We start from the raw sequence: 25,525 nt of genomic DNA on the forward strand, positions 1-25,525 counted from the left end.
CACAAAAGAGTGCTAACTGTTAGCGCGGCCGTTTTCGCGTGAATTTTCGCATTGTGCGCGATCACGAATTTTCGCTCGAAATCGATATCATTTTCGCGCGAAAATTCGCGTTTGCGCGCAAAGACGTTATCGTTTCACGCGAAAATTCGCGCGAAAACGGCTGTGCTAACAGTCGGCACTCTTTTGTGAATCAAGCCCCATATACTGTATCTATCACCAGCCATACGTGGCTCCATATATCTATCACCAGCCATAGGTGACTCCATATATCTATCACCAGCCATAGGTGGCTCCCAATATCTATCACCAGCCATAGGTGGCTCCATATATCTATCACCAGCCATAGGTGGCTCCATATATCTATAACCAGCCATAGGTGGCTCCATATATCTATCACCAGCCATAGGTGGCTCCATATATCTATCACCAGCCATAGGTGGCTCCATATATCTATCACCAGCCATAGGTGGCTCCATATATCTATCACCAGCCATAGGTGGCTCCCAATATCCATCACCAGCCGTAGGTGGCTCCATATATATATCACCAGCCATAGGTGGCTCCATATATCTATCACCAGCCATAGGTGGCTCCATATATCTATCACCAGCCATAGGTGGCTCCATATATCTATCACCAGCCATAGGTGGCTCCATATATCTATCACCAGCCATAGGTGGCTCCATATATCTATCACCAGCCATAGGTGGCTCCATATATCTATCACCAGCCATAGGTGGCTCCATATATCTATCACCAGCCATAGGTGGCTCCATATATCTATCACCAGCCATAGGTGGCTCCATATATCTATCACCAGCCATAGGTGGCTCCCAATATCTATCACCAGCCATAGGTGGCTCCCAATATCTGACACCAGCCATAGGTGGCTCCCAATCTCTATCACCAGCCATAGGTGGCTCCCAATATCTGTCACCTGCCATAGGTGGCTCCCAATATCTATCACCAGCCATAGGTGGCTTCCTATATCTATCACCAGCCATAGGTGGCTCCATATATCTGTCATCAGTCATAGGTGGCTCCATATATCTGTCATCAGTCATAGGTGGCTCCCAATCTCTATCACCAGCCATAGGTGGCTCCCAATATCTGTCACCTGCCATAGGTGGCTCCCAATATCTGTCACCTGCCATAGGTGGCTCCCAATATCTATCACCAGCCATAGGTGGCTCCATATATCTATCACCAGCCATAGGTGGCTCCCTATATCTATCACCAGCCATAGGTGGCTCCCAATATCTGACACCAGCCATAGGTGGCTCCCGATATCTGTCAAATGCCATAGGTGGCTCCCAATATCTATCACCAGCCATAGGTGGCTTCCTATATCTATCACCAGCCATAGGTGGCTCCATATATCTATCACCAGCCATAGGTGGCTCCATGTATCTATCACCTGCCATAGGTGGCTCCCAATATCTGACACCAGCCATAGGTGGCTCCCAATATCTATCACCAGCCATAGGTGGCTCCCAATATCTGACACCAGCCATAGGTGGCTCCCAATATCTATCACCAGCCATAGGTGGCTCCATATATCTATCACCTGCCATAGGTGGCTCCATGTATCTATCACCTGCCATAGGTGGCTCCCAATATCTGACACCAGCCATAGGTGGCTCCTGATATCTGTCACCTGCCATAGGTGGCTCCCGATATCTGTCACCTGCCATAGGTGGCTCCCAATATCTATCACCAGCCATAGGTGGCTTCCTATATTTATCACCAGCCATAGGCGGCTCCGTATATCTATCACCAGCCATAGGTGGCTCCGTATATCTATCCCCAGGCATAGGTGGCTCCCTATATCTATCACCAGCCATAGGTGGCTCCATATATCTGTCACCAGTCATAGGTGGCTCCCAATATCTGTCACCTGCCAGAAGTGGCTCCATATATCTATCACCAGCCATAGGTGGCTCCCAATATCTATCACCAGCCATAGGTGGCTCCCAATATCTATCACCAGCAATAGGTGGCTCCCTATATCTATCACCAGCCATAGGTGGCTCCATATATCTGTCACCAGTCATAGGTGGCTCCCAATATCTGTCACCTGCCAGAAGTGGCTCCATATAACGATCACCAGCCATAGGTGGCTCCCTATATCTATCAACAGCCATAGGTGGCTCCATATATCTATCACCAGCCATAGGCAGCTCCATATATCTATCACCAGCCATAGGTGGCTCCATATATCTATCACCAGCCATAGGTGGCTCCATATATCTATCACCAGCCATAGGTGGCTCCATATATCTATCACCAGCCATAGGTGGCTCCATATATCTGACACCAGCCATAGGTGGCTCCCGATATCTATCACCAGCCATAGGTGGCTCCATATATCTATCACCAGCCATAGGTGGCTCCATATATCTATCACCAGCCATAGGTGGCTCCATATATCTGACACCAGCCATAGGTGGCTCCCGATATCTATCACCAGCCATATGATAGACCCATCCAAATTCTTGCAGGAGGGCCCGAGGACTTCTAGTTACGCCCCTGACTCTCAGGCATATAGCTTTGAGGAACTTTTTTCCCAGGATTCAAATGAGATCTTGTCACATATTGAAACCAGTGCTGGTGAGAGACTATTTTTTCCAATTGGCCTGCAGACATGCAGATTTGGTGTTTTAGGGGTGAGTGCAATTCATTGGATGGGGTTTTTAGATGCAATTGTACACTGAATTGTTATGACACTTTTTGTAAAACGGCACACCATCTGGTAATATTTATTTACTTGCTCCCAATATCTGTCACCAGCCTTAGGTGGGCCCCTCCCTACATCTTTCACCTGATGTAGTTCTAGATGGCTTGCAATATCTGCCAGCAGTTATACAGTAGCTGGCCAATTATATCTTCTTGTAGTCATCCTTGATCCCTAATATTTTCCTTTCCTCCTACAATTTTGAACACTTTTATTATTAACCACTTCAGTCTTTTTTTTTACCTTCTGCATCATTTCAGCGCTCCTCTCATTCATTCGCCAATAACTTTATCACTACTTATCACAATGAAATGATCTATATCTTTTCCACCACCAATTAGGCTTTCTTTGGGTGGTACATTTTGCTAAGAATTTTTTTTTTCTAAATGCATTTTGTAATGATCTGCTCAGCTGCCTGTGCAGGCAGGCAGCTTTTTGACCATTGTTTAGGTTTGCATGCTGCAGGACTCTGGAAAGAAGAGCTTCTGTCAGTTTTGCAGCTTGTGCTTGCTGAGGAATTTGCATACGTTGTCATGCAAATTGCCTGGCCACATTCATTGGAGGCGTGTACTATAAGTACTATGTGTTTCCCACAATGCTTGGCTGGTCATAAGGATTCCTTCCTGTGAAACACTCCTGGAGGAGTGTCAGCCTTACTCTTTGTTTGAAGTTCAGCTTAGAGTAATTTCTGAAACTGCGCTAGGCAGGTTCCCCTAGTGCAGTTAGGATTGCTTATCTGTTTTGTTTGTTCTGTTGCGATTGTCCTGTCCCAGCGGTGGTCGACAGGAAATCGTTCTGATCTCTGTTCTTGGAGAATAGCTGGTGCAGCGGTTGCTACCAGCTATCTCTTCTGATCTGTCTCACTTGGATCGCACTAGCATCTTGTGCTAGCGCTGTGGATCCTTCTGTTCTGTCTCCTTGGATCGCACTAGCCACTTTCCGCTAGTGCTGTGGATCCTTCTGTTCTGCTACTCTGTACCTGGATCGCGCTAGCCACTTTCACTAGTGCCGTGGATCCTTCTGTTCTGCTACTCTGTACCTGGATCGCACTAGCGTCCTGCGCTAGTACTGTGGATCCTTCTGTTCTGTCTTCCTGGATCGCGCTAGCCACTTTCGCTAGTGCTGTGGATCCTATCTCTCGCTTGTCCCTGTTTTCGTGTGTCTGTCTTGTCTGCTACGAACGCTTGCTGGAGGCTCGGTGAGGTAACCGTTAAGCAAGCGCTCGCGTCCTCTGTTACATGTTTGTCTGTCGATGGTTAGTTAGGCGTGCTTGTCTCTATTGTGCTTATCACGTGGAGACCGCGCATGAACGCGTGCACTGTTGCGAATGAGTGCAGTGTTCGCGTTCAGTTAGCATTTGTTATTTTCCGTATCTCCTCATTGTATGATTTGCTGTGCCTTTGCTATCCTCGTATTCTGTTCTGATCTGCCTTGTGTCACTTTTGGCAATCGCCTTTCTTGCGGTTGCGTTTCTGTTTCGTATCTGCTGTTGTGTGTGCGCTGTCACGGAGTGGCAACTAGATTGGCGCACACACATACAACCTGTCCCTTTGCTCGTTCTCATTCGCAATCGCTTCTCTTGCGATTGCGTTCTGCGCTTCGTACAATTCCTGTCTGGCACTTGTGGAGGTACAGAGGATTGGTTCCTCTGCACTCCCCAGCACCATCTGCCGACAGGAATTTCCCTCTACGGGTGCGTAGCACCTTTTGCTGGGTTCCTGCAAATTATACGCTTGTGGAGGATTTCTGCCGTATCAGCGCATGCGTTGTGCGCTGATCACGGAGAAAGTTCCACAATCGTTACACATTTTAACTGGAATATTATGGGGAAAAATCCTTTTTTCTCATATCTCAGATTCTGGCCATTATAGTTTCAAAATAATACATGCTAGCATAATTAAAACCCATTTATTTTATTTGCCCGTTTGTTCTGGTTATTTTACCGTTTAAACGATGTCCCTATCACAATGTGTGGCGCCAAAATTTTATTTGGAAATAAAGTTTAATTTTTTTCAGTTTTGAGTCACAATTTACAAGCCCATAATTTGAAAAAATAATAGTAATATAACCTCTTGACATGTATATTAAAGTTTAGACCCGAAGGTAGTATGTTTTAATTTTGATTTTTTTTATTAAAAGTTTTATATAGGTATTTTTTTTGGGACAGTGTGGGAAGTAAGGAGTTCATTTTAAATCATGTGTAAGTCTGTTTTGTAAAATAAATGCATGTAAGTGTAATTTTACTATTTTACCTCAAGATGTCCTCCTGCATTACTTCTGTTGCGTACAATTAGTATGCTAAACAGGAAGTAATGCGTGGATGTGTTACTTCCGACATCGCAATGACGCAGGCATTTCATTGATGCCGTCGTTCATTAACACGGGGACCAATGAATGGGAACTATTCATTGATCTCCGGGCTAACGAGCAGCAACGAGTACCCCCGCGGGTGAACGCGCAATCGGCCACGGCAACGAGTTTCTTTCATGGACGTAGCTCCTATGTCCAGCAAGCAATTTGTGGATGGAGGAGCTACGTCCTAAATGCGAAAGTGGTTAATAATATCATCAGTAATGATGATATTAATATTAAAGGAGGAAATGTGCGGTAGTGAGTCTTGCAACGCATCCAATAGGGCGCGTGCAAGACGTTTGGAACGCACAGAAGACAGCGGACTTATGGGTAAGTAGCCCCCTCTCTCCCAGCCGCACAGCTGAGGCAATTAAGCCTCATTTAAATCACAAATTCGAGTCTTTAAAGGGGTGCTATGATGAAAATTAGGTGTCTGCCATATCCCTGTTATCATGTACCTAACATTAGGAGCTTCAGATGCCAAGCAGTTTATTTTTTCTAAATGTGTCCTTGACAGGTTATACAGAGCAGATGAAGATATCCTTCCCGACGCATCTTGGAGCTAAACGACGTGTCATCCCCCTGCTAAGTCAGGCTGAGTTTAACAGCTGATTTCTCTCTCTCTCTCTCTTTCTGGTGTATGGGAAATGGCAGGCTGTGTGCTGGGGAAGTTCATGGCACTGCAAACAGAAGTAGCCGAGTGAGTGTAAACGGGACTGTAAAGTCATTTACCTTGCTTATTTGTTTATCTAACATCTTCAACATTCCAGCGTCAGCTTCAGCAGAGAGAGAGCTGCTATGGAGCAGCCCCAGTCAGCAGAGGAAGGGGGATGGGCAGGATCTCTGCATGAGCTCTGTATAACCTTTACAAGCATTTAAAAAAAGCAAAAGCTGCTTGGTTTTCGATGCTTTTAATTTAGGTACATGCTAAGAGGGTTATGCCAGAAATCCAATTTTCGTTAAAGTGCCCCTTTAAGGACTCATGAACACAACCCTATTTTTTTACTTGTGTATTTCATTATGATGTAATTAAGAAGAAGCCTAATTAAAGGGACTCCGAGCTCAAGTAAAAAAAGGAAGTTGTACTCACCCGGGGCTTTTTCCAGCCCAGTGCTGGTCGGGAGGTCCCATGACGGCGTCCTGGCTCCTCTCCTAGTCCCCGCTCCGGAATGGCTGACCGGCCGCAGCCCGGGCGACACTCGGCTGTTCCTTCCGCGTATGACGTGGCTGATGTCACACGCCGGCCGCCTCGCGTCATCACGGCGGCCGGCGTGGCAGTACGCCGCATGCGCGCTTTAATCGCGCATGCGCAGTACTTTCACGCCGGCCGCCGTGATGACGCGAGGTGGCCTGCGTGTGACGTCAGCCGCGTCATACGCGGAAGGAACAGCCCGACACTCAGCAGAGTGTCGCCCGGGCTGCGGACGGTCAGCCATTCCGGAACGGGGACTAGGAGAGGAGCCAGGACGCCGTCGTGGGACCTCCCGACCAGCACTGGGCTGGAAAAAGCCCCGGGTGAGTACAACTTTCTTTTTTTACTTGAGCTCGGATTCCCTTTAAGCATTGTATAACACATATAATGGGTAATAATACTGTTCTATTTCTTTTTCAGACCTTTACCGGAGGCAACTATGACCTCTGTAACACAGAGGGGAAACGTTCCCTGGTGCAGAAGGTCAGAAGGATCCTGAGGACCCAATTTAATCGGGTCCTGGAGCCAAAGAAGGTCCAACAATTATGGTCAGACTTTAAAAGGAGGGACCAAGCGTTTGTGGACAGCGTAGTGGCGGATATGCGATGTACGTCAGCAGAGTATTAGTTTATGTATATCTATATTGGGTTTTATATACTGTATCTATTTATCCTATAAAAAATGCCATGGGCTGTGAATACTATAATAAAGATGTGTGTGTATATCCATAAATGCATCCGTAAACTATTCACAGCGCATGAGTTTTCCCACCTTTTGTAATATTACAGCCTTATTCCAAAATGGATTAAATTCATTTTTTCCCCTCAGAATTCTACACGCAACACCCCATAATGACAACCTGAAAAAAGTTTACTTAACCACCTTACGACTGCCTAACGCTGATTGGAGGAGGAGTGTTTTGCAGGGGATCGCGCACGTCGACGCGCACGCATCCCCACTTGAGTGATGGACTTCCGCTCCGTCATCAGTCTCCCAACGGCAGACTGTTAGATGGCGTAACCGCCATCTATTTACAATGTACAGTGCTGCGATCTAATGCAGCTCTGTACTGGGGACAGCCGTGTCACTCAGCTGTCCCCTGGAGAGGCTCCAAACGTGGTCACCTCTCATAGGCTGATGCCTATGAGAGGATCGCTGTGATTGGCCATCGGGTGGAGGGAAAATTAAATTTAAAAAAAGCAATTTTATAAAAAAAAAAAAAAAAAAAAAAAAACTGCAGCGATCAGAGCCCACCAACAGAAAGCTATGTTGGTGGGCAGAAAAGGGGGGGGTTCGGTTTGTGTGCTGCATTGTAGGGAACTGCAGCAAGCTATTAAAGCTGCACTGGCCTGAATTGTAAAAAATAGCCTGGTCACTAGGGGGGTGTAAGTCTGTGGTCCTTAAGAGGTTAAGGTTTTGGCAAATTGAAAAAAATAAAAATACTGAGAAATCACGTGTACATGAGTATTTTCAGACTTTGATCAATACTTTGATGCACCTTTGGCAGCAATTACATCCTTTAAAGAAAACCTGTATTGAGAAAAACCTCCCCTGGGGGGTACTCACCTGGGATGGGGGAAGCCTCTGGATCCTATCGAGGCTTCCTCCGTCCTCCTCGGTCCCACTGTTGGGAAGATAAAGCTCCCCGAATAGTGGCTCCAGCGCAGGCTTAGTATCGTCTCTCAGCCTCGGAGATAGGCGGAAATAGCGGATTGCTGTCAGGCCGCTCTACTGCGCAGGCGGAAGTCTCCTGCGCAGTAGAGCAGACCCGACAAAGATCGGCTATTTTCGCCTATCTCCATGCGGAAAGCCGCAACAGCGCCCCCGCTGGAGCCAGGAAAGGTAACTAAATCGGCGCTTGTCGAGGGAGGATTCCGGGACACTTCGGGGGAGCCAGTGCCGGACTGCCTGCAGCTACAGGGGTGGGGGAAGCCTCATTGGGACACTGAGGCTTCCCCCTCCCGAGGTGAGTACCCGCCAGGAGAACTTTTTGATACAGGTTCTCTTTAAGTCTTTTTAAATATGATGCCACAAGCTCGGCACACCTATCTTTGGCCAGTTTTGTCCATTCCTCTTTGCAGCACCTCTCAAGCTTTATTAGCTTGGATGGGAAGCGTTGGCGCATATCAGAAAAGGATTACAAGGAAATGGGGCCTTAGGTAAGATATCAGTTTTTGCCAACCACTGATGATAACTGGCCTTTTTTTTTTTTAGAAATATTTGGTGGGTGCTAGTAGTGGTAACCAGGCCCCTAGATCCTCTCCAGGCCCTAGGCAATTGCCTAGGTTTGCCTTGTGGATGATCCAGCTCTGGTGCACTGCCATGTTAAGATTTCTCCAGAGATGTTCAATCGGATATAAGTCTGGGCTCTGGCTGGGATACCTGAGGTTATTCACAGAGTTGTCCTGAAGCCACTATTTGATATCTTGCTTGTCTGCTTGGGGTTGTTGTCCTGCTGAAAGATGAACCGTCACGCCAGTCTGATTTTAAAGGATACCCGAAGTGACATGATGAGATAGACATGGGTATGTACAGTGCCTAACACACAAATAACTAGGCTGTGTTCCTTTTTTTCTTTCTCTATCTGAAAGAGTTAAATATCAGGTATGTAAGTGGCTGACTCAGTCCTGGAAGTGACTACAGTGTGACCCTCACTGATAAGAAATTCCAACTATAAAACACTTTCCTAGAAGAAAATGGCTTCTGAGAGCAGGAGAGAGATAAAAGGGGTCATTAGTTCATAGATTTTAGCTCTTGTATAAGTTGATGAATGTGTCATTATGCAAAAATAATAAAACAGTTAAAACTTAAAAAGTAGATTTAAACATAAAATAAAACTGTGGAATATCTTAAGTCATTTCTAGAAGAAGAAAGATCGATGCGATCATTTATTTCATTCATTTATTTTCGCTTCGGGTGTTCTTTAAGAACGCTCTTTATAGTCTAGCTTTATTTCACTGCATTGAAGAGTTCTTTTATGTCCAATAAAGAAATGAGAGGTAGTATAATTTTTTTCTGTTCTTAAATAAAGTAGGGGCTTATCAAAGTTATTTTTCAAATAAAAATAGTTGTAGTTTGAATAAAAAGTTAATCCTTTTTATCCATTTTATCAAATATTTTGGATCACATTATATCATTTATTACTTCTTCTACAGCTGGAAATGCTCCCCGACCTCGTCCACAGCCTCAGGTGGACCAGCAGCAACTGGGAGCAGCTCCCAGACCAGGCCCTACTCCAGCACTCAGACCAGGCCCTACTCCAGCACCCAGACCAGGCCCTTTTCCAGCACTCGGACCAGGACCTTCTCCAGCACCCAGACCAGGACTATCTCCAGCACCCAGACCAGGCCCTACTCCAGCACCCAGACCAGGCCCTACTCCAGCACTCAGACCAGGCCCTTTTCCAGCACTCGGACCAGGACCTTCTCCAGCACCCAGACCAGGCCCTTTTCCAGCACTCGGACCAGGACCTTCTCCAGCACCCAGACCAGGACTATCTCCAGCACCCAGACCAGGACTATCTCCAGCACCCAGACCAGGCCCTACTCCAGCACCCAGACCAGGCCCTACTCCAGCACTCAGACCAGGCCCTTTTCCAGCACTCGGACCAGGACCTTCTCCAGCACCCAGACCAGGACTATCTCCAGCACCCAGACCAGGACTATCTCAAGCACCCACACCAGGTCCTTCTCCATGGAGACAACGGGTGGTCCGGAGATCCCCCCGAACACCGCAATATGGTAAACCGTTTACTATACGAATATTATTGAAATTCAAGTAAATGTTAGGGTATAAGCATTACATTACAGGTTCTTATTTTATAATACTATAAATACAAACCATTACTATAATACAAATACACAAACTATTACTATAATACAAATACAAACCACATTATCTGAACAACATATCCCCTGATTAAGTTAGGTCAAATTATGCAACCAGCATGTCTTTCTATGACAATTCAGCAGTTACTTAACCACTTGCCCTCGCCCCTGCAAAACACGGCTGCATCTCGCAGGGATATAGATACTCATCCCTTGCCAAAGCACACTCCGCTCGTTCCCGTGCTGGCTCTCGCCGCCGATCGCTAGAGGGGAGATGAATGGGACCACAGTTCATTAATCTAAGTCCCCGTGTCAATGATCACCGGCATCCATGAGATGCCATGGTCTTTGCAACAAAACGAAGTAACACGTCCACGCATTAATTCCTGTTAGAAAATTATGTGCGAGGACATCTTGTGGCCAAATGGTAAAATTACACCTACAAACATTTATTGTAATAAAAAGACCCACACTTATATTTTAAATTAACTCCTTCCCTCCCACACTCTCACTTAGTACCCAAAGAAGAAAGACAAAAAAAGCATAGTTACCTTAGGGCAGGCATGGGCAAACTTGGCCCTCCAGCTGTTAAGGAACTACAAATCCCACAATGCATTTGCCTTTATGAGTCATGACTGTGGCTGTCAGACTCCTGCAATGCATTGTGGGATTTGTAGTTCCTCAACAGCTGGAGGGCCAAGTTTGCCCATGCCTGCCTTAGCGACTCTATGTTAAGAATGTATATTACTGTTATTTTTTTAAAATGTGGGCTTGTAATTAGTGATGGACACAAAACTGAAAGAATGCACCTTTATTTCCAAATGAAATATTGGCGCCATACATTATACTAGGGAAATATTTTAATCTCTGCAATAAGCGGGACATATAGGCAAATCAAATGTGTGAGTTTTATCTACAGTAGGACATTTTATTTTAAACTATAATGGCCAAAAACTAAGAAATAATGTGTTTTTGTTAGTTTTTTTTACATTTTTTTTCTCATTCCCATTAAATGCACTTTGAAAAAAATAATTTGTAGCAAGAAGTACCACCCAAAGAAAGCCTAAATGGTGGCAAAAAAATGTATAGATCATTTCAGTGTGATATAGTTATTGACAGATGAATGGATGCATTCATTATTCAGACAATTTCTTTTGTAAGTAACAGCCATTAGTACATCATCCTCAAAGGTGCTCAACAATCCTGTATTCCTCCATTCTAAATATATGTTTTAAAAACATCAACTACATACAAACACATCTGGTGTGCATGAAAGTGTTAATGCTGCCTTAATCATGTCAACATACATGGACTTCCTGACGAGCCATTTATTGACTGTACAAATGTGTGCTAGAAAACAATGTATTGAAAATAATAAATAATAGTGGCAAACATTCATGGAGATTTATAAAATGCATCAGATGTCATTAAACATAGAAACCATGGTGTATATATGGTTAAAGGATACCAGAGCCAAGCATCTAAGCATTAAAAAACATGTGGTGGTGGTGGTGGGAGGGGTTCAGCAGTCACTTACCGCTCCCTCTGTTCAAAAACCACCAGTCCCCCGTTATATCCTGCGTTTGCGGCTTCCGTCCAGCCGTCCACTATTCAAGCGCTGCGCCCTCTTACGCCACTTAGAGACGTGCGCGCGCGCTCCCGTCTCCTCAGCATGAACTGCGGAGAGCTGCGGAGAGCACGCGCTGGGACGCCAGCAGGACTGGAGCAAGCACACAAAGGGCGCAGTATTTGAATAGTGGACAGGAGCCGCAAACGAGGCTATCACGGGGGAACAGAGGCACACATCTTTAAACAGAGGGAGGGGTAAGTGACTGCTGAACCCGTCCCACCACCACCATGTCTTTTAATGATTAGATCTTTGACTCTGGTATCCTTTAAAGGGACACTTAAGCCAGGAATAAAAAAATTAGTTGTATTTGCCTGGGGCTTCTACCAGCCCGATGCAGCCGTCCTGTGCCCTCGCAGTCACTCGCGGATCCTCCGTCGTCCCCCCCCCCCCCCCCCAGGATGCTATTGCGGATGGGAACGTGAAGAAAAATGTGTGACCAGGCCTGTCAGCAAAAATGAAACTAGCTGGCGGCGGGGTACCGGAAGCTCTGTGAGTGACTGTGAGGGCACCGGACGGCTGCAGGGGGCGGGTAGAAGCCCCAAGAAAGTAAAACTATTTTTTTTTATTCATGGCTTAAAGCGGAATATAACCCTGCATTTCAACTTTGCTCTAAAACATTATTTACAGCATATTCTATGCAACCAGCATTTTTTTTTTTACTAGACCAGCATTGGAAGGGTTAAACACAGAGGTTTAAAGTTCCATGGAGAGATATGCAGAAGTTCAGATTGTTACATTCTATTTAGTTAAATGTATCAATTTAGAAATGTTACACACTCTGGCTGTCCTCCAACTCCTTCTCAGTCAGAGAGAGTGAGTTACATTCAACACTTAGATACATTTATGTAAACAAAATGTATCTATGTCAGCTTCGGATGCCTCTGCAGAAATCTCCAGGAACTTTAAAGCTCTGTGTAACTCTTCCAATGCTGGTCTAGTAAAAAAAAAAAAAATGCTGGTTGCATATAATATACTGTAAATAATGTTTTAGAGCAAAGTTGAAATGCAGGGTTATATTCCGCTTTAAAGGACTTACGAGGCCAAATTATTATACGTTTAGTCCTTTAAGTGTCCATTTAAGGTAAAGTGTTATTTGTGTAACAGAGGCATTGCACATTGTTTTATTCAAATAAAAGTAAACATGTTCATACCATTGTTGCATATAAAATGTATAATTCTCTGTATCAACTGGGTTAACCTATTTTCTCCATTTTTTTCCACAGCGTCCCTAGCCTCTCACAGGAGGCTGAAGAAAGAAGTCCGGAGCCAGTGGCGAGAAATGCAGAGAATGAGGCGTGAAATCCACGTCCTGCAGCAGCAGATGCAGGAGCTGCGGGAAATACTGGATCGGCAGCAGGAGCAGATTGACCAGCTGAAGGGGATCAGGAGGAGATCCAACTCCTAAGAAGGTTCTTTGTTTTTTGTAAAAAGTGTTTTGTTTTTTTGTTCCATTTTCATGTTGCTTTAAAAAAGAAAAAAAAATATTTGCATGTTGCAAATGAAAAAAAAATAAAGTTTTTTTTCCTTAAAAACGTATACGTTTCTTTTCTTTTGTTGTACAATCTCTCACATCAACGCATTGCGTTGGACTGTATAATCGCAAAAGAAATGCAATCTTATGATATTGTTAGTGCAATGCATTTCTGAAACACCCTTTTTATGCCCTGTTTGTTTAGTTGTATGCGAGACATTGCTTGCAATGCAAACCCTTCACTCTTCATATGTTCATTGACCGTCGTAAAGCACCAGCAGGGGCATAACTAGAAACCACCTGGCCCCCTGCAAAGATTTGGTTGCCCCCCTCCCCTGGGGCCTGCTCAGCATTCCCCCCCCTCACCTCGGGCTTTCCCCTCAGCGCTGCCCCTCAATCAATCAGTGGCAGTAGGCGGTTTGGCTGGAGCACATACCTCCATCCACTGCAGAGGTCCGATCTCGAAGTGCCTCATGCCACTTCCTGTTTAAACAGGAAGTAGTGTCAGACTCTTAGAGAGCGGAACCTCTGGCGCGTGGAACGCATGAAGGTATGTGTTCCTGCCCGCCGCCTGCTGCCGCTGAATGATGCTGGAGGGGAGCGCAGAGTGGAGAGCCCGAGGTAAGGGAGGAGGGGGAGTGTCCCCCTCCCTGCCAATGTGTGGCCAGTGCTCTCCCCTCATGCTGTGACCCCTCCTGCCTTCCAAAACAGCCCTGAATGGGACCACCTGCGGGTTCATGGACTGCAGCTCTTACTGTTGGGCCACTGCGCAGTGTGAAAATAGACATTTAGGCCCATGTGCAATTAACTTTTTCTCCTGACTTTTTTCCTAAGTGATAATTCTTTTTACTTTTTAAAATAAATTTTCAGCATATTGCAATCGCAAAAGTACCAAAAAGTAGGTGAAAAGAGTACTATCAAAATTGGTATTTTCTTACTTGTTAGTTTCTTAATTTTGTTGGCAAGGTGTTAAAATATCACCTAGGAGAAAACTCAGGAGAAAAAAGTTAATAGCATAAGGGCTTTAGAGTATAAACAGTATAGTATATGTTGCAGTAATGCATTTCTTTGTAGGTTTCATATTTATGCATCTCGACATCTGATATATATCTGTATGTATGTATATCTGATATACGTATAAATATAGGCAGCCAGACCTCTCCCCCTCCCCCAGCAATGTATAGGTAGGCACACCTCTCCCCCCCAGTAACGTATAGGTAGCCAGACCTGTCCCACCAGTAATGTAAAGATAGCCAGACCTGTCCCCCCTCCCCCAGTAATATAATATATGGATAGCCAGACCTGTCCCCCCCCCCCCAGTAACATATAGATAGCCAGACCTGTCCCCCCCCCAGTAATGTATAGGAAGCCAGACCTGTTCCCCCCCCCCCCAGTAATATATAGATAGCCAGACCTGTCCCCCCCCCAGTAATGTATAGGAAGCCAGACCTGTCCCCCCCTCCCCCAGTAATATATAGATAGCCAGACCTGTCCCCCCCCTCCCCGGTAATGTATAGGAAGCCAGACCTCTCTTCCTCACTCCAAGAAAGTATAGATGGCCAGACCTCTTCCACCTCCCCCAAGTAGCATATACCCAAGACCTTCTACAAACTATTGTGTAACATCCCCAGGAGAGGGAAAAAAGTCACATTGGGTGGGGGTGTACTCACAGTTGTCACCCGAGGTTTAGACTTTAACCTTCCTAGCGGTAAGCCCGAGCTATGCCGCCGGGGGATCACATGGCCCCGGGAGGTTCTTTTTTTTTTTTATAAAAATGGTTGTATTTTGTTAAGCTAGCACTTCACTAGCTAACCATGTGGCCCAAGTCCCTCCGGTCCCCACCGATCGCCCCCGCCGTTATACGCACCCCCCGGGATCCTGCGATGGCGCAGCCTCCCAATTAGCTCCAGGTTTTGCTATGGGGAGGATCGGGACTGCGCATGACGTCCTGTCCGATCAGTGAAGCTCATTGGTGAAGCTGCGGCTCTCGCGGGATCAAGGACGGGTAAATATTGCCGGCGGCGATCGGGGGGGGGGGGGGTGGGAAGGGGTGGTCAGAGAGGTGTCGGGGACTTGGGGCAGATAGTTAGCTAGCAAGGTGCTAGCTAACAAATAAAAAAACACATTTTATTAAAAAAAAATCTCCCACGGACGCAGCCACTGAAACTGCGTACCGCCGGGAGGGTTAATGGTGGTGATTTGATTTATTTTGTGACTGTACTACGAAAATGTACACTTTTATACAAGATGAACACAAAGTGCTTTGTATTACATTAGATTAGCGTGTCATATCTTCAGTGTTGTCACATAAAAAGATATAATTTTTTTTCAAAAATGTGAGTGGTGTACTCATTTTGATAAGGTACTGTAGTAAATACAGAAAAGCAATATAGAAGATCTGTGACCGATCAGTGAGGTAAATTACCGACTTGTGTGGTAAACCCCAATTAATGTCAGTAAATGTCAATTCATAAAGACTACAACATGCGGTAAAAACCCGAAACATTACTGGCACCTCTGGTGTGGTGTAAACAGTGTGGAGACTGCAGAGCTGTAACAAACAGAAGCACAGAAAGCTATGACTGACAGGAGCAGAGAACCAGTAGAAACAGCCCCCGCCTTCTGCAAGTCCTGCTGATCGAATGCTGCTAAGTTGCGAAGGCTTCTCGGGTGGAACAAGCTTTTCTACCCCCCAGGCAGCAAGCAGAGAGAACAGAGCAAAAGAGGCTTCCCCTGGAGCACTTCAGCCATTTAACCCCTTAGGTTCCTGTTTAAAGATGCGGAGGATCTAGTGGGGAAATTGCCCTAGCAGGGCATGTTTAAATTTTCTTGGAGTTCATCTAAACTGTGGCAAATAAATAAAATGTTAAGAAAGACTAACGGACAGATTCAGAGGGAGCCGAGGCAGTATAACTAACGTACATTCCAAAGGAATGTCAGGATGCCTTTTGCTATAGTGACGCCCTCACTGCACGGAACAGCATGTAACAACACAGAGATACTTCACTCTCTTCTGCTGTTACCGAACAAGTTTTTGTCTGTTGAAGACGGTATATTACCGAACTTCTACCGCACCTGTAAATATTTTTATGAATTAGCGCACAAAAGTCTAAAATGTGGAATGCAGTATTTTGAAGTCCAGATTTTTTTCACACAGCCTTTTATGAATTGAGACCTATGTGTAGATCGTACATGCAGCAATAATTCTTATGAGGCCTTTAACCTCCTTAGCGTTTTGGACGAGCTGATCTCGTCCAGTAACGCCGATTTGCACAATTTTTTTTTTCAAGCACGCAGCTAGCACTTTGCTAGATGCATGTTTGTTTTTCGATCGCCGCCGATGTGCCGCTACCCACCGCGAAAGAGGGCCCCCCCGCAGACCCCTTGCGCAGCCAGACCAATCACCGCCAGGCTGCGCTATGGAGTGGATCGGGGCTCCCTGTGACGTCACGACGTCAATGACGTCACTCCGCTCGTCGCCATGGCGACGGGGGAAGCCCTAAAGGAAATCCCGTTCATAACGGTATTTCCTGCTGGGCATGATCGCCAGCGGCGATCGGAAGGGTGGGAGGGGGAATCATGTAGCTAGCGATAGGCTAGCTACATGATAACAAAAAAATTGGGTGAAAAAAAAAACCTCCCGCGGGAATCAGAATGCCCAGCAGGTTATAGTGGGATTGTCACCATAAAAATCTAATTTTAACAGCAACTGGTCTGAGTGTATTAAGTGATAAAGATGCTAATCCTGCATTAAAAACTTTCAAAACTTTTTCTGTTATGGGAGTTATCATATACCTTAGGAGCACTGGCCCTTTATTTGCCATTGCCAAAAAGATGCATGCTAAGGGTGGGTCTTTTTATATAATATATTCCTACTCTTCCCTTTAGTTCTCCCTCCTTCTAAGGACATAAGACAGTGCACTTCCTAGTATAGACCTCAGTGGGAGTGTCTGAATACTCTAAGAGGAGGGCGGGTAACGAATACACAATTAGCAAGAGGAGAAAAAAAAAGTGAGGGAGGAAATGATGTCAGAATTAGCTTCATTCAAAGGTAACCAAGATGGAAACTGTCTAGAATAGGATTCTCTGCTTTTTCTTTATACAATTCACAGGAATCATAACGTGGACAGTGCAATACAGCTGTTATGTAAGTAGATCTAGTATTTATCTACTTGTATATGTGTTTTTTATTTCTAGGTTAGCATGTGTGTCACTTGTTCTTTAAAGTGGACCTGAACTCAGTACTTCCTCTCTGCTCTAAAAGATACACAACATTTAAAGGGTACCTAAACTGAGAAGGATATGGATTTTCCCTTTTAAAATAATACCGGTTGCCTGACTCTCCTGCTGATCCTGTGTCTCTAATACTTTCAGCCACAGCCCCTCAACAAGCATGCAGATCAGGTGCTCTGACTGAAGTCAGACTGGATTAGCTGCATGCTTGTTTCAGGTGTGAGATCCAGATACTACAGCAGCCAAAGAGATCAGCAGGACTGACAAGTAACTGGTATTATTTAAAAGGAAACATCCATATCCCTCTCAATTCCCTTTAAAAAAAAAACATTTCTTTGTTACAGCTGATACAAATCCTGAAATAAATCTGCGCCATTTCTACTTCCTGCTTTCATGGAAGCAAACAACATCCTGTGCTTTCAAATGAGCTTATCTGCCATGGCAGTCAGGTGACACAGGAAAGATCAAATTACAACTTGTGATTAGACACAAATGAACTCACTAAATACATACAGGGTGCATTTATCTGTTTTCCTTCTGTCCTGTGCAAGAGTGTAGGTCTACTTGAGTCTACCAGCACTGTGTAATATGTTGGCGCTTTATAAATACAATAAATAATTAAATAATGATGAGGACCCCAATGAACCAGAGCAGCAAATAATTATGAGAGTCAAATATAGCAATCATAAAAAGGTGTCCAATATTAACCTCATTACCCCCCCCCCCCCCCCTTTCACGTTCTTTCTCACTTTTCCATCAAACCTTTCATTATTGCTACTCACTTAAATTCTCTTAAATGACAACTCTAACCAGAGGTATATAGAGACTGCCATATTTATTTCCTTTTAAACAATACCAGTTGCTGTCCTGCTGATCCTCTGCCTCTAATGCTTTTAGCTATAGACCCTGAACAAGCATGCAGAATATCAGGTGGTTCTGATGTTATTGTCAGAGCTGACAAGATTAGCTGCATGCTTGTTTCTGGTGTTATTCAAACACTACTGCAGCCAAATAGATCAGCAGGGCTGCCAGGCAACTAGTATTGTTTAAAAGGAAATAAATATGGCAGCCTCCATATCACTCTCACTTAAAGGATACCTGAAGTGACATGTAACATGATGAGATAGACATGTGTCTGTACAGTGCCTAGCACACAAATAACTATGCTGTGTTCCTTTTCTTCTTCCTCTGTCTGAAAGAGTTAAATATCAGGTATGTAAGTAGCTGACTCAGTCCTGACTCAGACAGGAAGTGACTACAGTGTGACCCTCGCTGATAAGAAATTCCAACCATAAAACACTTTCCTAGCAGAAAATGGCTTCTGAGAGCAAGAAAGAGGTAAAAGGGGGAATTTCTTATCAGTGAGGGTCACACTGTAGTCACTTCCTGTCTGCGTCAGGACTGAGCACTTACATACTTGATATTTAACTCTTTCAGGCAGAGAAAGAAAAGAGGGAGCACAGCATAGTTATTTGTGTGCTAGGCACTGTATATACCCATGTCTATCTCATCATGTCACTTCAGGTATCCTTTAACCACTAACTAATGACAAACAGACTTATAAAAACCTCCTGCTAGAGCCTTTTAACGGCTCCAGGACGTTTTTATAAGTCAGACAGTGCTGCTGCCGATGTGCGCGTGGGTGCACGAGCGCGCTCCCGCGTGTGCACGTGCATCCCTGTGCACGTGCACATGAAAATTGTAAAACAAAAAAACCCACAATAAAAAAAAAATACACCTCTATTTGCAAATAATATATTGTCAACATACTTTGTAATAGGGACATAATTAAAATCTTGTGATAACCAGGACAAATGGGCAGATACAATGTGTGGGTTTTATGTGCAGTAGCAGTGTTTATATTAAAACCATAGGGGATGAAATTGGAGAAATAGTGTATTTTTTTTATTTTTTCCTTGTATTTCCCTTTAAAATGCATAGAAAATAAAGTAATTACCAAAAACAAATATCAACCCCAAAAAGCCCAATTTGTGGTGAAAAAACCACGGTATAGATCATTTCATTGTGATTTGTAGTGATTAAAGCAGTAGGATCAGCCATACTATGCCAGGGAAAAAAAACATATATATAAGTAGATAAATACTTTATCTACTTACATAACACATGTATTATACTGTCCACGTTTTGATTTCAGTAAATGTTATATAGTAAATGATGAGAATTCTGTTCCTGGTGGGGGCCATGTCTTTTGCCCACAGTTAAGGCTAACTCGTGATGTCATTTCTGCCCTTTACTTTTTTTCTTGTCTCCTCCAATCGTTGAGTCGCCTGAGCCTTGCTTGTAAACACAAGTGAGTAGGGGATTAGGTTTCAGATAAGCAGCTGGCAGGGAAATAAAGGGAAGAGGAGGAATAGATTATAGATAAAAAGAACCCCCAGCATGCAATTCTTTGGCACGAATACTAAAGGACCAGTGCTCCTTAAGTATGTGATAACTCCAAATCATAACAGCAGAAAAAGTTTTGAAAGTTGAATGCAGGCTTAGCATCTTTATCACTTAATACACTCAGACAAGTTGCTGTTGAAATTTGATTTTTATGGTGACGATACCGCTTTAAGCTATTGGCAAATGAAAGGAATGAGCACTGAAAGGTGAAAATCGCTCTTGTCCGTTAGGGTAAAAACGCCTTGGGGTGAAGTGGTTAAGTTGTCTTTTAAGGAGAGTCCCTTGTGGGGTATTAACCTCTGGAGGGGGAAGTCTCTGGATCCTAAAGAGGCTTCCCCCTTCCTCCTCAGTAGAGTGTATCCAGCTCTGAGACCCCCCCCCCCCCCCCCCCTGATGATCTCCTTCTCTGCCGCTTGTGCACACGTGCAGTAGCGTCTCTCCACTTGGGCTCCGACATCTGCGCAGTAGAGTGGACCCGTTTTGGCTCCGCTGAGCAGAGAATGTGAATATTATTTCCACTCTGTGTCCAGGGGAGCCAGCGCTGGATCGCCGAGGCTGAAGAGGACGGGGGAAGCCTCATTAGGATCCAGAGGCTTCCCCGTCCCGAGGTAAGTACCTCCCAGGGGCACTTTTTCTTATTACAGGTTTACTTTAACCCCTTCTTGACCGCCTAACGCCAATAAGCGTTGGGAAGGTGGCTCCCCCAGGACTGCCTAACGCAGATCGGCGTCAAGTCCTGGAGGAAGAGATTCGCGGGGATTGCGCACGCCGCTCTGCTCCATCAACAGTCTGCCAGCGGCAAAGAACAAGGATCACTCTCATAGGCTGATGCCTATGAGAGATGATCCTGCTGATTGGGGGGAGGGAGGGTGGAAAAAAATACACAAATTTATTTAAAAAAAAAAAAAAAAGAACAAATACATGAATAAAAAAAATACTACGTGCAGCAGCGGTCAGAGCCCACCAACAGAAATCTCTGTTGGTGGGCAAAAAAGGAGGCATGATTCATTTGGGTGCTAAGCTGTATGGCTCTGCAGCGAGCTGTTAATGCTGCAGAGCACTGAATTGTAAAAAATAGCTCAGTCACCAGGGGTTTGTAAGCTTGTGGTCCTCAAGTGGTTAAATGAAATGAATGGTGATTCATGCTGCATTGGCTATGTTGCTCTGCTATGTATGATAGAATATGGAAATTATCAGGGATCTCAACACAAATCTCCCTTTTTATAAATCTTTATTTCCAGAAAATGATCAGAGGCAATTATGATGGAGGCAGAAGGGAGGAGAAGAGGGCCCTTGTTGCCCACATGAGGGAGCGCCTGGCTGAGAAGTACCAGCACACGCTGTCTGTGAAGCAGTTCCAGACAATGTGGAGCGATATAAAGATGAAGAGTTCCGAGCTGGTGGATGAGTTGAGGCGTAACATAAACAGATGTGAGTAAAAACTAGATTTGGATGCATTCAATGCTTTTTAAAAGTATTGACTCTAGGGGTCTATGGGAGCAACACCTGGTATAGTAAACTCTGATATAATAAAACTTCTGTTATAGTAAACATGCTTTTTTTGCCCCTACGTGTCTCTGGCTCTGGATATAGTAAAAAGTGAGTGGCGCGTGCATCATATGTCAATGGGCGAAGCATGCATCACATGTCCGTGTGAAACCCGAATTCGGCTGCTCTCTTCAGGCTGGTTGCAAGTGACTTGATGCCTGACTACATTTGTAAGACGAGAAGAATGGCCCCAGTGCTGGTTATACAGTACTGTAGAAGTAAGCAGCTTGGAGAAAATGAGGGATAATGTGAATATAAACAAAAGAGGATGCAGTGTTACCACTTCCACTTTGCAATCACTGATAAAAGTATTGTCACGGTCCTCCCACACGCACTGCCGGGTATCTCTTCCCTTGTTAGCAATGATGCGCCTGGTAGCTTATGGAGCGCAGTACAGGCTACTTTCACTTGTAGAGCAGATCAGAGTGGGCTTGCTCACTGCAAAACTAAGGAGAGTGGAGAGGAGAGTACTAAGTTCCACCCACGGAGGTGTCAGAGCCACTCACATTACAGATGCAAGTGGCTCATGGGCGTAGGGCCTGGGGTCGCAGCAGTCGCCTTCGCGACCGGGCCCGGCTCCTGAAGAGGCGGGGGAGGGGCCCGGGGGGCCCATACCCGTTTCCAGGCCCGTGTTGCCTGTGCCGCTCGCTGCCCTGAGGGTGTGCGCTGTAATGGAGGGGGGAGCCGGAGCCGCGGGGAGGGAAGCCCGACCTCTCCCTCCCTTCCTCTCCCCGGGCTCCCCCCTCGAAATTCTGAGTGAGCGTGCAGGGTAGCGGCGCTATACTAAACTACTCACCTCCGTCTCAGGTTCCAATCGTCGCTGGTCTCCTCCCGCTCCGCATAGATGCTGATACACACGCTGCATACACGCTGACGCAGCGTGTGTATCAGCATCTATGTGGAGCGGGAGGAGACCAGCGACGATTGGAACCTGAGACGGAGGTGAGTAGTTTAGTATAGCGCCGCTACCCTGCACGCTCACTCAGAATTTCGAGGGGGGAGCCCGGGGAGAGGAAGGGAGGGAGAGGTCGGGCTTCCCTCCCCGCGGCTGAGGCTCCCCCCTCCATTATTGGGGTGGGGGCACCTACCTAACCTGGCGGGCAGCTACCTATCCTGGGGGACACCTACCTATTCTATCCTGGGGGGCAGCTACCTAACCTATCCTGGGGGGCAGCTACCTAACCTATCGTGGGGGGCAGCTACCTAACCTATCGTGGGGGGCAGCTACCTAACCTATCGTGGGGGGCATCTACCTAACCTATCCTGGGGGGCAGCTTCCTAACCTATCCTGGGGGGCAGCTACCTAACCTATCCTGGGGGGCAGCTACCTAACCTATCCTGGGGGGTAGCTACCTAATCTAACCTATACTGGGAGGCAGCTACCTAATCTAACCTATCCTGGGGGGCACCTACCTATCCTATCCTGGGGGGCACCTACCTATCCTATCCTGGGGGGCAGCTACCTAATCTAACCTATCCTGGGGGGCAGCTACCTAATCTAACCTATCCTGGGGGGCAGCTACCTAATCTAATCTATCCTGGGGGGCAGCTACCTAATCTAACCTATCCTGGGGGGCAGCTACCTAATCTAACCTATCCTGGGGGGCAGCTACCTTATCTAACCTATACTGGGGGCAGCTACCTAATCTAACCTATACTGGGGGGCAGCTACCTAATCTAACCAATACTGGGGGGCAGCTACCTAATCTAACTATATACTGGGGGCAGCTACCTAATCTAACCTATACTGGGGGGCAGCTACCTAATCTAACCTATACTGGGGGGCAGCTATCTAATCTAACCTTTACTGGAGGGCAGCTACCTAATCTAACCTATACTGGGGGGCACCTACCTATCTAACCTATACTGGGGGGCACCTACCTATCTAACCTATACTGGAGGGCAGCTACCTATCTAACCTATACTGGGGGGCAGCTACCTATCTAACCTATACTGGGGGCACTTACTTATCTAACCTGTATTGGGGGCACCTACCTACCTAGTTAGCCTATACAGGTGGCAACTATACTGGCTACCTATATTGGAGGCACCTACCTAACTAACCTATACTGGGGGCATCTACCTATCTAACCTATGATGGGGGCAACTATTCTGGCTACCTATATTAGAGGCACCCACCTAGCTAACCTGTACTGGGGGCACCTACCCATCTAACTTATACCGGGGGTGCCTGCCTATCTTACCTATACTGGGGGCAACTATACTGGCTACCTATGCTGGAGGCACCTACCTGGCTAACCTATACCGGGGGCAACTATACTGGCTTACCTATGCCTGGCTACCTATACTGAAGGGACCTATAGCTGGCTATAGGGATTTGTGTGCGTCGAGTGTTGCTAGGAGGGGGGCCCACATCCAGATTCCGCATCAGGGCCCAGAGGTTTGTAGCTACGCCACTGAAGTGGCTTATTGTGATTGCAGAAAGAAAGTTCCTGTACACTCAAACCCCCTCAAATCATACCAGTCGGGGCAGGATCTGGTGAGCCAGGCCAACCCATATAAGCAAACAAGGAAGGATCTGCAAGCCAGACAAGGTCAATGAAAAAAGCTGGTATTCTTTATTTGAAACTCCACATGACAGAGTACAATAAGACCACAGGATCAACTGATGCGTATCTATAGTGACTCCAATTTCCTGAAGTAGTTTGAAAATCTCAACACACTGCAGATTTCATTTTTTTCCTCCCAATATGCTTTGCTTCTCAATACATAAAATAATATACAGTATAATCTTGTTATAATAAACTCCAAAGGACCAGGAAAAGTGGTCTATATCAGAAGATTACTATTATATCAGAAACTAGCCGTCCCGCGTCGTAGCATACGCCGCATCTTCTATCTATCTAATAGAGTACGTGCCTCAACCTTGAAGCAAGAAGAATAAAGGTGGGTACACACATCAGATAAAAGTCTTTGGAAAAATGAAAGATCACAGACCAATCTTACCTTCTTCCATGTAGTATCAGAGCCACACCTACACAGTCTATTCTATGGAGCTGAACTCCCCATTAGATAGAAATCTTTGCAAGATGCTGCACAGAAAGTTGCTGTACACATTCAAAAGATCAGTATCTGCAAAAGATCCGTTCCTGCAAAAGATCAGTACCTACAAAATACATTCATAGTCTATATTTCCATGCGGATTATTGTGGACATTTTTCCGCATAAGGGCATAAGCATCCGCATACAATGAATTTTCGATGCTGGTCAAAAACACAAATATTTCTGAAGATTTTCGTGAAAATTCGCCTTTTCGAAAATGACTTAGGCGAAAATTCGCAAGCAACACTGCTACATGCTACATTAGCACTATCCAGGAGCACCACAGGGAGGATTCCCAATGCCCCCTTTTTATACAACCCGAGTGACCGCGGGAACCACAGCGGCACCCCGGAGGGGGAGGCTAGGTGCCGCTGGCGACCCCCCCCCCAAGCGTGGCCAGCGCCAGGGAGAGCCGTCTGCACCCACCTCCCAATATTAAAAACAGGCACTTACCTTAACGTCCATTGCGTTCTGCTACATGCGCATTAATTTTCTCATGGAAAGCATTTTTTGCAGTTTGTATCCTTTGGAGGCAGGTGGTGGATGGCTTGCTCCGGTGGTGTGAGCCCTGGAGTGAGTTGTCTGCACCTGTCCTCCCCCCCCCCCCCTCTGGAGTGCTGTATGTGAGCCAGCCCTGAAATCTAAAGCTCGGGGTGACCCATGCTTCTCTCCTTTCTTATGTGGTGCCCCCAAGTTAATGCGCATGTAGCAGAACGCAATGGACGTTAAGGTAAGTGCCTGTTTTAAATATTGGGAGGTGGGTGTGGACGGCTCTCCCCGACGCTCCTGGATAGTGCTAATGTAGCATGTAGCAGTGTTGCTTGCGAATTTTCGCCTCGAAAATCCCGTTTTCGTTTTTTGGCGAATTTTCACGAAAATCTTCAGAAATATTTGCGTTTTCGACCAGCATCGAAAATTCATTGTATGCGGATGCTTATGCCCTTATGCGGAAAAATGTCCACAATAATCCGCATGGAAATTCAATCTATGCGGACGTTTATACGGAAAAATGCCCGCAATAATGCGCAAGAAACTTCTCTGAATGCGGGCGCTAATGCCCTTATGTGGA

The 25,525-nt window shown here is 45.7% G+C and overlaps 1 protein-coding gene across 3 annotated transcripts in view; it reads left to right on the forward strand.

The window, feature by feature from the left end:
• LOC137525395 (uncharacterized) overlaps positions 1 to 25,525 on the forward strand; it is a 55,175-nt gene that overhangs the window by 19,851 nt on the left and 9,799 nt on the right. For 2 of the 3 annotated variants that reach the window (XM_068246470.1, XM_068246471.1), the window contains exon 4: positions 21,087 to 21,276. In XM_068246470.1, coding sequence (XP_068102571.1) covers positions 21,087 to 21,276 — 190 coding nt within the window. Of the gene's footprint in view, positions 1 to 6,698; positions 6,886 to 9,433; positions 10,019 to 12,958; positions 13,268 to 21,086; positions 21,277 to 25,525 lie in introns of those variants that run through there. The other variant, XM_068246469.1, reaches the window with a different exon arrangement.

Source organism: Hyperolius riggenbachi, chromosome 7 (genome assembly GCF_040937935.1).
Source record: "Hyperolius riggenbachi isolate aHypRig1 chromosome 7, aHypRig1.pri, whole genome shotgun sequence".
Classification (NCBI taxonomy): Eukaryota; Metazoa; Chordata; class Amphibia; order Anura; family Hyperoliidae; genus Hyperolius; species Hyperolius riggenbachi.